We start from the raw sequence: 11,523 nt of genomic DNA on the forward strand, positions 1-11,523 counted from the left end.
AAATATTCATGGTAATGTTGGAGAAAGAAACAAGAACTATGTACAATTCCAATTTGTATGTTTTTTGCACTTGTTTTTTTTTTTTTTTTTAATGTAGCAATTAAAAATGACATAAAATAAACAAAAACAGTGTCTGAGCAGAGGTCATATTTCATCAACGGGTCATTTGTAAGCCAAGGTTTCACTGTATAACATTTTATCAAGAGAAAAATGCACACGATTCTTATAATGATCAACAGAGAACATACTGAACTGTACTTAAAAGTTAACATTTTTGAAGATATACTAACCTCTAGTGTTGCATTAAAACGACTGCCGTTTGTCATCTAAACACCGCTGTTTGCGAATGACTATATACAAAATGTACACTTTTCAGGAAAAAACGTAACACTAAACACCGGAGGAAAAAAACAAGCTGTTTTTAATTGTTTGTATCGTAAATTGAAATAAAAGGAATCCGCCCAAGAATGACCACACTCCTTTGTACGATTCACTCAAGAGAACTCTAACTAAAAGCTATCTTAAAAAGTCAGCCTTTCTGGAGAAAGGTGAAGTCTTATTAAAATGATGGACTTGTAACTGGAGTCGCATTACTGTTGAGCCGCCTCAGCTTCTCTTCTCCTCATTTCCAAAAACCTCGGCATATGCGACAGCCGTATGGAGCCTCGATGTATCCATTCTTTGTGCTGATTACACTGAGGAAATGACAACATTTCACCGCAGCGTCAATGGGACAACGGAGATGACGAGAATTAAGATATGAAGAGAAGGACAAAGGTGGCACCAACCTCGGAAACTGCCATTATCAAGCTGGAGTCCACCATCTCTACCTTGCACCTCTGCAGGGTTCCGTTAAACTCCACCGAGGCGTTCTGGCCAGGCTTGTATTGGGTTAAATGAGGGTACGGCCAGTCCCTTAGGTACTGCCTCATAAAACGCTGGTGAGCTTCGTCTTGAATGTCCTCTGTGGGGTCTGGTACTGATGGGTGACAAAAACAATATTGTAAGTATTCAAGTTAAGACCATGATAGAATTCAATTCAATCAAATCCTGTATATTTTCACAATTCAAAAAAAAAGTCCAAAAAAGGGGTAAACATGTCAAACTTACATGGTCTGCACACGAGGTAAAATAAGGTTAAGCCAACATAGATGGGTCTGTGGTTATCCAGGAACACCAAAAACCTAAAAATGGATACAAAGCTTTATTGACTTGGGGAAAAAAAATGTCACAGCATAGTCAATGTTTCTATTGAAACTGCATTTTTTCAGAATCACACCTCTCACAACGGTTCACTTTCCGATACATTCTCATTTTCAAGCACCCACCTCAGGCGGTTCTTTCTGGTAGGGAGCTCCGCCAAGATACCAGCTCGGAACTGAGTGGTATCCTCCTGACAGTTGACGACCACACGAGCGCCGACATACACCTGCTCCAGCCTCGGCGTGACCTCAAAAGCAATGTGGTGTCCTGAGACTAGGCTCCTTCCCTTTTCTTCAAACATAATCTTGTACTTCAGCCGGCCATCTTCTACAATGACAATTCAGACGTAAACAAAAGACCACCCGCAAGTCGTTCAGGCTCGACTCGACATGTCATCATCGCCTTCCAAAAATAAATGCTAAATTCTTCCCACCTTTGGTAACAACCTCCACAATCTGCCCCCGTTGCCACTTCAAGTTCTTCTTCCTGGCCAGTACGGTCGACCCGACGGTGACTTCCTCCTCAGGGAGATCAGGGCGGATTTTTGTTGCTTCTTGAGGCACATAGGCAAACGCTGAAGAATCAATTATGGGTGTGTGATCTGTGCAAATAGATGTTAGAACAAAAAGGGAATTTAGTGCTCCAAGTAATGCCTAGACCTGGCAGGTCGGTGCGGGTACTTACTAATATTGTTGACTTTTTGTTTTTTTTTAGCCTTCGATTTCTTGGCCGACGCATTATCGGAATCGCTGGATTCGTCATCCTGCTCCAAATCCGAATCGGAACTGCTTTGAGATTCATCCTCGCTGTAAAACTGCGAAGGCGTCGGCGGTCGAAGAGCACTGATCTTGTGATCGGGAAGCCGAACCAAAGATACCTCCACCCTTTTCAATAATCCATTTTCCAAACATGTCCTTTTGCATGAATAGCCACTAGTGGACGGACCAGACTCACATTCAGGCAAGTTTTCTAAAACAAAAAGAATCAAAAGAAGAATGAATATACAACACGACAACAAACCTGAATATTGATAGAGATTTCAGCGTAGCGTCCTGTTCTTTGCGCTGTGCTTACTGTCTGCTGTATGCATGCTGGCTCAGTTTTGCTCCTATTTATTGGGTTATTGGTTTATTATTTATTCATCGCTCATTTTATTTATATTGTTATTTTTTGTGTATTATTTATTGTTTGTGCCTTCTTGTTTTTATTTTGTGTCGTCTACTTGTATGTCTCGTCACCGTGGGATAGAGGAAACGGAATTTCGGTTTCTTTGTGTGTCTTGACATATGAAGGGATCGACAATAAAGCTGACTTTGACTTTGAGAAGTCAATTCGAGTCATTCAAAGTAAAACATTCATTTATCTTTGCTTCTTCTCCTGACGAATGTCGCTGAAATGGTTTGTCCGCAGTGAGTGCTATAAAGCCACCCATTACTTACCAAACTCAAATCGTCCCCTCTTTGCACTAGTTTCTTCGGACTGTAACATTGTTACCTCCAACTGATCACCCAGCTCCATCATTTTCACTAACACACAAAAGCAATCAGTGAGTAAGAAAAGAAAACATTTCGGGTATAATATTGAAAACGGACAAGGCAGAAATGATTTCTACAAAAAAAAAAAAATCAAGCATTGCTTATGAATTTAAATCTAAGTGTTTCTTTTCAGAAAACCAAATTCATGATACTGGATTGGACAAAAATGATGTAGCCACCTTGTAGGCTAATCACTGCAATTCAACAACTTTTACAGCACATTATTACCTCTTATTACTCAATGAAGCTGTAATTAAGCATATGATTGAAATGTATATATTCGAATTGATTGACAGAGTCCAAGCTTAACTGATCAAACATGACAAGTACAAAGCGACGCATTTAGCAATGCAGGAGATGTGATTAGCTTACCCGATTTAACGAAACCTCCGCCTTTTTCGGGACTGTGATTTTGGAGCACTAAGAGCATGAAGAGCTCCTTAAAGCCAAGATCAAAGCGTTATCGCCTTGACAACCAATGATTAATATAAGATTCTGTTTACCAAAGCGCGCTCGCTACTAGTCGTGGCCTTCTTCTTCTTCTTCTTCTTCCAAATATTTTCTTCTTCTTCGCTTTCTTCTTCTTTGCATGAATCGTTTGACGTTTGTCAAACGGCAAAATGGTACAATGCCGCCCTCTGCTGGACAGGGGTGTGTATGTTGTTAATGTCTGTCATTTGGCATGTGAAGTGCTTTGACAGCTAGTAGTACATAACTCAATATGATTTAACTATCGGTATTTTTTCGGAACCATATTTGAGGTCAGGTCTGCAGTATCTTCACATCTACCATGGCGAACGGTCAAAGTCTTCAGGTAATCTGCTCCTCCTGGTAGGTGGAGGTGGAGATGGAACCGTAGGGGTCCACCACCATCTGGGCACAGCGCACCACCGTCACCAGCAGGAAGAAGCACAAGAGGAAGAGGAAGAAGAGCGCAAAACCCAGATCCACATCCACCTCCAACAGGGGGGGCGCAGGATGCGTCCCGTGGTCCATGGGGCCGATGAAACGGATTCCTCCCAGTGTCAACTCAAACGTATGCCAAGGAGACACTGATGATCGAGACAAAGATGAAGTGTAGCAATGGAAAATTCTCGATTGCAGTATTTGAACAGTTTGTATTTGTCTTCCTTCTGCTACTTTGTCACACACGTCTAATCTTAGTGCATGCATTCTATTTGGAAGGGTACAACCAATGGGGTACTTTTGACACTCGATGGATACAACATTCAAGCGTCACAGACATCACTACATTTGAAGTAGGTATTCAACCAAAAGAAAAAGAGATCAAACTTACCAGGTGGCCATTCTTGCTCTCGTGTCTCAACACGTGTCCAAACTTTTGGAAAGTTTCACATGCCAGCGTTAGTCTCTCGGCTCCTTCCCGATAATGTCACTCACTGGAAGCAAGGCAGCGCGGCTTTTCCGCTTACGTTCTTGCCCTCATCATCGTGACACGGGAAAACGAGTAGGTCTGGGAGCTTACTCGCTCACAACTCGGGGAACGTTACACGGCGTTTATGTGTGAACAGATTTATGTCCCTACAACCTGAGGGATATTGAGTAGTGACGCCGCTCGTGCAACATTCATGGCGGCGGCCTCCTCTGGATCCGTAAGCCCTTATTAATACTTGAGTGGGAATCGGATAAGTCGACAAGGCGCCGAGTGAATGAAGCACTTTTGTTCTCCTGTCAAAAGAAGCCTCATCGGGGAGAGAGATTTCACACTGTTCAAACGTACTGAGCTTATGTATTACATAAGGGTAACGAGGTAGCGCAGAATTGACCAGGAGCCATGCGGATGGACAGGAGAAACAAGAGATGCCGTTGCAATTAACATGTGGAGCCAGCCAGGTAGAAACTCAAGCTGCCACATTAAAATGAACAGTCTTGATGACCGTGCGTGCGTGTAAAGTGATCGGCCATCGTCAGCCTAGAAGGGCTTTTAAGCTTACGGGCCAAAAAAACAAGACAAGGGAGGAAACTACATCTGTCGTTTGCTGTGGAAACAATAATACGTGCGTGCGCTCAACATTTTAGATAAACAAATATATATCCTTGGCTTGAAATTGTTTCCTTGACAACAAGATGCCACCAGATGGCGCTAAGGCTCTTGCGTTGGCCTGAGCACAAAAACGGGTCATACAAGTGCGTTATTGAATGACTATTGAATGATTTTCACACACGTCAAATAAAACAATAACAAATATTTTTACACAAATATTGTATTGATCATCATTATAATATTACACATCAGCAAAACAACAGACTAAAAAACACTTTTTTTTTTTTTAGAGGCAAAGCTGTTTGGAAGGAGCAGGTTGAAGTGACACATGGGGGCACAAAAGTTGGCGTTTAGCAACAACTCGCAATCCAAACGATAAAGGCACTTGTAAACCACACTTTGGTAAAGGGTTCCTTGAAACACGTCAAATCAAAGTCTTTTTGTGAATATACAACCAAAACACTGACAAAAGAGCAAACCAAGCCAAACCTCTGCTGAAAATGAATCAGATTGTGATCCAAATAGAACCCTATACATATGGTCTGGTCTGGTCCGACTACCATTCAACGGATCCATAAAGTGCATTTTTGGTTACGGAAAACACTGGGGGGGAAAAAAATAATTTACCGACTCTGTTCCAGCCCATAAAGACAGAACGTTTTATTTCGGTTTGAGTTACGCCAAACTCTTTTGTCATTTAAGCAGGACTGGAAAAAATCAAACATAACAAAAATACAATCATAAAACTAAAAATAGACATTATGCATAAACAAAAATCCACATGTTAAAATGATTTTGGACTGCGGACGCACATTTTGTTGCCAAAAAAGGCAAAGCAACTCCGACCTCCTCGGCGGCTCACTTTCGCAAATTCTTATTTGCCATTCAGTATTTTGCTAATTGCAACAAACTTTCTATTAGGTGTCAGTATATTGACTTAAATCAAGGTAATGGTCCATCCTAACAACTGCCTATTTGTACCACTGGCTAGAGTGAAAATTAGTCAGGCAATACTACTTAGAGGTGTGTTAACCGACGCCGTCCGGCTGAACCTCAGCAGCAACAACAACAACAACAACAACAAAAACACTTCCAGTAACATGCGATGAAGCTACAGACAGTGTGGCAACAACTACATGTGATGAAGAAGAAAAAAAAAAAAATGAAGACCAACAGACCTCAGCACCAAGGGCACATAATCATGGTCTCCATTGTTCCTTGGTCAATTTCCTTCAATGATCAGAACGGGGGCTGTCTATGATGTTTATTTTGTTTTGTGTAAGAAATGTTTTTGTGTCGTCACTACTATTGTCTGGATTTCAAGGCGCACGCAAGGCTTCGGCTTCCTGACCTTGCAGTGCAGTGCTTTCAGCGTCCATTTTTTTGCCGGTTGTTGTTGAGCCGCGTATGGCCGTTGTGAAGGTGACCGTTTTTCAACGTTCTATCGCCGCCGCAGTTTTCGTCTTCCGACTCGGTCTCTTCTTTGTCGCTCCGCTCATCCTCAACTATGCCCTGTGGAAGGAAGAAATTGTTTGGACCATCACGACACCCCAGCTGGGATTTATTGTAAAACTAAATACATACACCTACTGCTAGCAGCCTATGGAAAATCCTATCGATGGACGAATAGAACATTAAAATCAAGTCCTGGGAGTGACAATTCTTTGGTAGCGGACTAAATAATGTCATTTTTGTGTTGCCTAAATCAAATGAAAGATAATCCCAATTTCTTACGTTGCCGGGGAGGAACTTGATGACCATGCGTACTATGAGCGCCGCCCAGAAGAGGTGCAGAGCCAGCAGCAACAGCAGCAAACCGTTGAAGAAGTAGAAGCCGAAGAAGGGCTTGTAGATGGTCATGGGGTACACCAAGGTGGCGTGTATGATGCTGCGCACAAGAACAGAGCGTGCAGTCAGTCACAAGCGCCTACACTGGCCATCAAAAGCCCATTCAACGCTGCGGGATAATGTGCCTGTTGTTATCATGGAAATTGTTCCGCTGCATACGCGCAGCCATAAAAACCACTCGTGGGTTCTGAAAGTCTTGCGCAATGGGATTTTTACCAGAAAGGGAAAATTCCCAGGCGGGTGATGATGAAGACGAGCGCGAAGACAACAAATATGAAGTTGCACGTCCTCTTCCAACCGGCGTAGTTGAACATCTTGGCTGACTGAGAGACAGAAGAGGGGAATGCACATCACAGGGTGAGCATTTGTTGCCTCGAGATGGCAGACGTCAAAATTCATTTGGCTGGCAAAAAAATGAATTCCATCTCAATCGGATGTCTATCCAATTGATGAATAGCAAATACTGAGAAAGCAAAACACTTGAGAGTGCTACTTTGTAGAAATTGTCCTTTGAGCCCCAAACTCAAACAAATGCTGATGTGTATTTTCCTTCCGCCAGTGAGCAGGGTGCAATAATACTACCTCCATGAGATAGTCAGAGGCATCGTGCGCCAACATGATCAAAGTCCCTCCCCGGATGTAGTTGACCAGCCAGGAGAAGCCGACAAGCACGATGGTGGCAACGTGGTGAACTATTTGCTCTTTGAAATCCTGCAGAGAAGAAAGCAAACGTCTTGTTGACGGTGCTCGGTGACGTATCGCTAAAGCCGTCTGTCCGTTACCGATGTTCCGCTTTGACGAATGATTAACTCGAGCATTGTTGTGGATTAGACAAGCAGCGCAGAACGGGACCAAATGACAATAAAATGAGGAAAAGGTCAATTGAGCCAACAGTCGCGGATCCTGTTTCAACACAACGGCATCCAGGAAAACCACACAAAGTTCACTTAAAGCTCGGGTGACAAAATCGCATCGCTATCACTGACTTCATTGCTTTCAACCACGTGACAAGGCTATCAGAGCGGGAGCACCACGCCCGCCCGCCCGGCCCGATGCTGTCACTCTTTAACTATGGCTCCATTTGGAGGAAGGTTAGTTACGGCATCTGTGCAACTGTAATCTGAACAACATGAAGCCTGGAGTTGAATCGTTTCATCCAAAACCAATTGCCGCACATCGCAGCCATTGACGGAGGCACGTTATTAGGTCATGCAACAATTGTTGTCACCTGCCCATTTGCTTTGAGCGCTTCTGCCCTGTATGCAAAAAATGGCAAAGCTGTCTGCGCCGCAGGACCTTTTCCAGCTCTGCTCGCTCCAGTCACACTTAAAGCCACAGGGCACCTCGTAAAAGAAACACAACACCAGTCAAGTGTCGCCTCTCGTGACTCCAACCGGCTGATGTGACCTAGCGGGCCTTTGTCAAACAGGAAATACTTTGCCATTCTCACGGTCGATACCAACGGTCAAAAGTCTCTGGTTGTTGTGTGCCGTAACTATTTAGGGGTCGCTCCGTGTGCCTTACCTTACGCTTGACGTCAGACGCTACGCTCACCAGCAGGGACACATAGAAGCCCAGTTCAATCATGTAGTACCAGTACTGACATGCTTCCAGCGGCTGGACAAAAGGGTTGCACATGCGTGTGTGTGATTTGACTGAGAAGACGGGAAATAAGAAAATGGACAAGAAAGAAAGAAAGCAGCATACCATTTTGGGAAAGTTATCCCACATCCTCTTCATATTATAGAACCATGGTTTCTGAGAGGGAGGGGAGAGACAACTGTTAGGATCCATTTGTGGCCCATTCGATTCCGCTTGAGTGCAGATCAATAGAAATGTTGCCATGACAACAACATTTGCAAAAGGATCACTTGAGACTCACGTCAATAAGCGTTGCCAGGCCAGCAAAGAAAGCAAAAAAGTAAAAGGTAAATCTCCAACTGGAAGAGAAAGTACATTTTTTACATTGAGGAGGCACATTGGTAGCACTTTAAGTGAAACAGACCTCGAATAACTACTTCCTTCTACCTACCTTACTTCAGAAGGATAAAGCATCACACTAGTGAAACGCAACTTGGTTGCTGGGCCAATAAAAATGAAAAGAAAAAAAAAAAAAACCCACAATGGTTTACATTGAACAGCATAAGAGTCGTAACTACCTGGCTTCCTGAAACTTTTTAATCTTGCTGGGCCGGTCCTGGTTCCGCCGCTGTTTGAACCATCGTTGGACCTGTTGCACCGAGTAGTCCGTTTGTTTACTTAACTTTTCTAAGGAGCCCTGAAAAGAAGCAGAAGAGCAGATGTCAGTGCTGACTCTCATGCCAAATAACACATCAAGAACGTGGCTTTGCTCCTTCCTTGACCTGTGTGGGATGTTTCGACATGCTGCAGAAGTGGGCCTCCAGTAAAGGATTCAAAGGAGGACTAACACGCCTTTTGTCTTTCACTCCCAGCAGGGACGCCAAAGGGATTGCTACCCACCTGAAAAAGGCCATTTGTCAGAAAAGAAAAAAAGGCGCTAACAACCAGTACTTACCTTTCAAATACGGGTCTGATGACCAGGAAGCAGATCGCAATAGGGATGAAAGCCCAAAGGTCCGGTAGCTGAGGTAGGACCACATCGGGGTCCTTGAGGTCGGCCCAACCGAAGCCTTCGGGAAACCAAATCCAATCTGCCCATAGACGCTCGCTTAGCCAAGACAACATCCTGCTGATTTAAAAACACAGCATGTTGTTGCGGGAAACTAAACTGCTCATACATATGTGCAAGATCATACCCCTCCCCTCCCCTAGACTGAAGCAAATGTAAATGCTCAAATGCTTCATATATCCATTCATTCATTTGAAAATGGATTCATCATCGCACATCTAATTTAACAGTCTTCTCAGTGAAGTCAGCCAACGAGTTAGCCGATAAGTGCCTCTTGGGTGCACCATGTCATATTTTGACACTTTTCAATAAAATCCACAAACAACAGAAGATGAAAACATATTCAAGTGTTCTAGATGACTTCATCAAATACATGACCTCCTTGGCGGAGATATTCAGAAAATCTTTGTGCATTCATTTCATGACGTATCTGCAGCATTTATTGCCAACCAGTTGGACAGCATTTGACAGACTGCACCGACAAGGAAGCGTCAGCTCATTTATTTACGAGACCAAAGAACGTCATTTGAATTTTAAGCCGCTGAGTCTAACTGGAACACCACGTGACTGACTGCCTCTTACAAATGAACACTTTTTTTAAAGCACCCTTTGGAATGAGCATGACGTCATGTGAGCCTGGAGTCATTCAGTAACTCATCACACCAATTTACCAGCCCTAAATGTCCCTAGAACATGTATTTTGAAAAATACCACTCATTTTAAATGTCGATTAAAGCCTTGCCAGGTAAGGTAACCTGTAAAAGTGGCTCAAATTCTGTAAAGGAGATGAACTAATTAGTCATCCAACAGGGTATGAAAATAGTGTGGACTTTCAAACCTATTAAATGCTAGTCATAAAGTCACGATGACCCTTTCAGGAGAGTTCTCATTACATTAATCATCAGGACTATTTCATTGATCTCTCATTCGGCATCTAGGTTAGAGACACTTTGTTCAAATCATTCAGCATTACGTCGGAACAATTTGATGTCCTGGTAAATATGTTTGGAATAAGTGGATGAAAAGCAAGCCGCTTGACTTGCACTTTTCAGCGTGGTAGGTAGGGCTCATTTGGGAAAGAAAAACAACTTCTATCGCAAGTGGATCCAGGATGGAACGCTCCAGGAAAATAGGAGCTGAATTTAAACTGGACTAATTCTTTGTTGTATATCAACCTGGTCGGAGGAGCATCCTGAGGCGGACTTTTCAACCCAAACTTTGGTGCTCCAACTTGCAGCTTTCTACGCACTTTGCGTAAACACTTTGGGAGTGGTTCTGTCCAAAGCAACCAGCGCACGCGCACGCGCACACACGTGGCGCAAGCGGGGAATCTAGAACATAGCGGAACCAAACGTTAAGAAATGAGAACGCAATCAAACAAATTGTCTGCCCTAAACGGCCATGTCACGTGAAGAGTCCAAATGGAGCAACTTTGAAGCGGTGCGTCGCACTTGACGTTGAAAAACTTTTTGACTGAATGAACGTAACAGACCCATCTCCTAAACCTAACAACACATTTCTTTAACGCCGAGGGAACAATTAGCTATAACGAAAAGTTTGTAAGTTGGGCTTGTCTTATCGCGGTTCTCCTACAAGAAAGAAAGAAAGAAAGAAAGAAAACAACCGAGAAGACGACAAGCTTGGGCCTGCTAGCTCAACTTTGATGATTAGCTCTTTTCCGCCTCGCTCATTTTGCAAGCTGTCACGGGTGCTCTTATGCACTTTGTTCAATAAACTATTTCTGAAAGGCTAATCAAGCGCCAGTGGTGTTCATTTTTCAACTTTAAAAAAGGAATCAATGGCCAGGGTGAATTGGGCAAAAGCGTCCATCGAGTAACGGTGCAGCCGCCAACTTACCTTCTCAGACTTTATTGGATACGGCCAGGTAGTGTTGTATTCGGCGGTTCTTTGCAGCTGCTTGTCCTCTTTTCCTGTTCACGCGGAGTGAATTTCATGTACGCTTCCCCATTTCGAGGCACTTGTGAACATTCAATTGAATGGCAACAGCCCGTTCGTTTGCCTCTTGAGCTCAGGTTCGCCTCATTCTCTGGGCTGGGCTGAGCTGAGCTGAGCTGAGGTGGGTGGGTGGGGGTGAGGGAAATCGGTCGCACTTTGACTTCACAGCACTCCTCCTCTCAAGTGGGGATTTCAAGTCTAGCAAAGTGCAAAGAGGGGCGATGTGTTGCGCAGTTCGTTATCAAGTCGGGCAATGCTTATTACGGTGGGTGGTTCCGAGTGAGCCGGCAGGCTGGGAAAAATGACGTGAGTGACACTCGGATAAG

At 43.6% G+C, this 11,523-nt stretch overlaps 3 protein-coding genes across 4 annotated transcripts; all 3 read right to left on the reverse strand.

Moving 5' to 3' along the window:
• Nucleotides 1-52: 52 nt before the first annotated feature.
• On the reverse strand, nucleotides 53-3,312 carry LOC119130613 (histone-lysine N-methyltransferase SETDB1-B-like). The gene is made up of 8 exons (XM_037264469.1): nucleotides 3,111-3,312; nucleotides 2,643-2,729; nucleotides 1,888-2,172; nucleotides 1,637-1,804; nucleotides 1,329-1,530; nucleotides 1,111-1,184; nucleotides 789-979; nucleotides 53-695 (listed from the first exon to the last, which is right to left on the reverse strand). The coding sequence occupies exons 1-8, from the start codon at nucleotides 3,166-3,168 to the stop codon at nucleotides 591-593; spliced, it is 1,170 nt and encodes a 389-aa protein (XP_037120364.1). The 5' UTR covers nucleotides 3,169-3,312; the 3' UTR covers nucleotides 53-590.
• Nucleotides 3,313-3,458: 146 nt separating this feature from the next.
• Nucleotides 3,459-3,820, reverse strand: LOC119130614 (cortexin domain-containing 1-like). The gene has a single exon (XM_037264470.1). It carries the CDS (start codon nucleotides 3,732-3,734, stop codon nucleotides 3,549-3,551), a length of 186 nt encoding a protein of 61 aa, XP_037120365.1. The 5' UTR covers nucleotides 3,735-3,820; the 3' UTR covers nucleotides 3,459-3,548.
• A 1,125-nt stretch (nucleotides 3,821-4,945) lies between these two features.
• On the reverse strand, nucleotides 4,946-11,448 carry cers2a (ceramide synthase 2a). 2 transcript variants are annotated; one of them, XM_037264759.1, is made up of 11 exons: nucleotides 11,099-11,448; nucleotides 9,128-9,298; nucleotides 8,955-9,072; nucleotides 8,751-8,869; nucleotides 8,474-8,531; nucleotides 8,299-8,349; nucleotides 8,116-8,208; nucleotides 7,174-7,302; nucleotides 6,808-6,914; nucleotides 6,478-6,631; nucleotides 4,946-6,255 (listed from the first exon to the last, which is right to left on the reverse strand). In XM_037264759.1, the coding sequence occupies exons 2-11, from the start codon at nucleotides 9,295-9,297 to the stop codon at nucleotides 6,112-6,114; spliced, it is 1,143 nt and encodes a 380-aa protein (XP_037120654.1). In that variant the 5' UTR covers nucleotide 9,298; nucleotides 11,099-11,448; the 3' UTR covers nucleotides 4,946-6,111. The 2 variants fall into 2 exon arrangements, with proteins under 2 accessions (XP_037120654.1, XP_037120653.1); XM_037264758.1 differs by having other exon boundaries at nucleotides 9,128-9,301.
• Nucleotides 11,449-11,523: the final 75 nt, after the last annotated feature.

This window comes from Syngnathus acus, chromosome 11 (assembly GCF_901709675.1).
Source record: "Syngnathus acus chromosome 11, fSynAcu1.2, whole genome shotgun sequence".
NCBI lineage: Eukaryota > Metazoa > Chordata > Actinopteri > Syngnathiformes > Syngnathidae > Syngnathus > Syngnathus acus.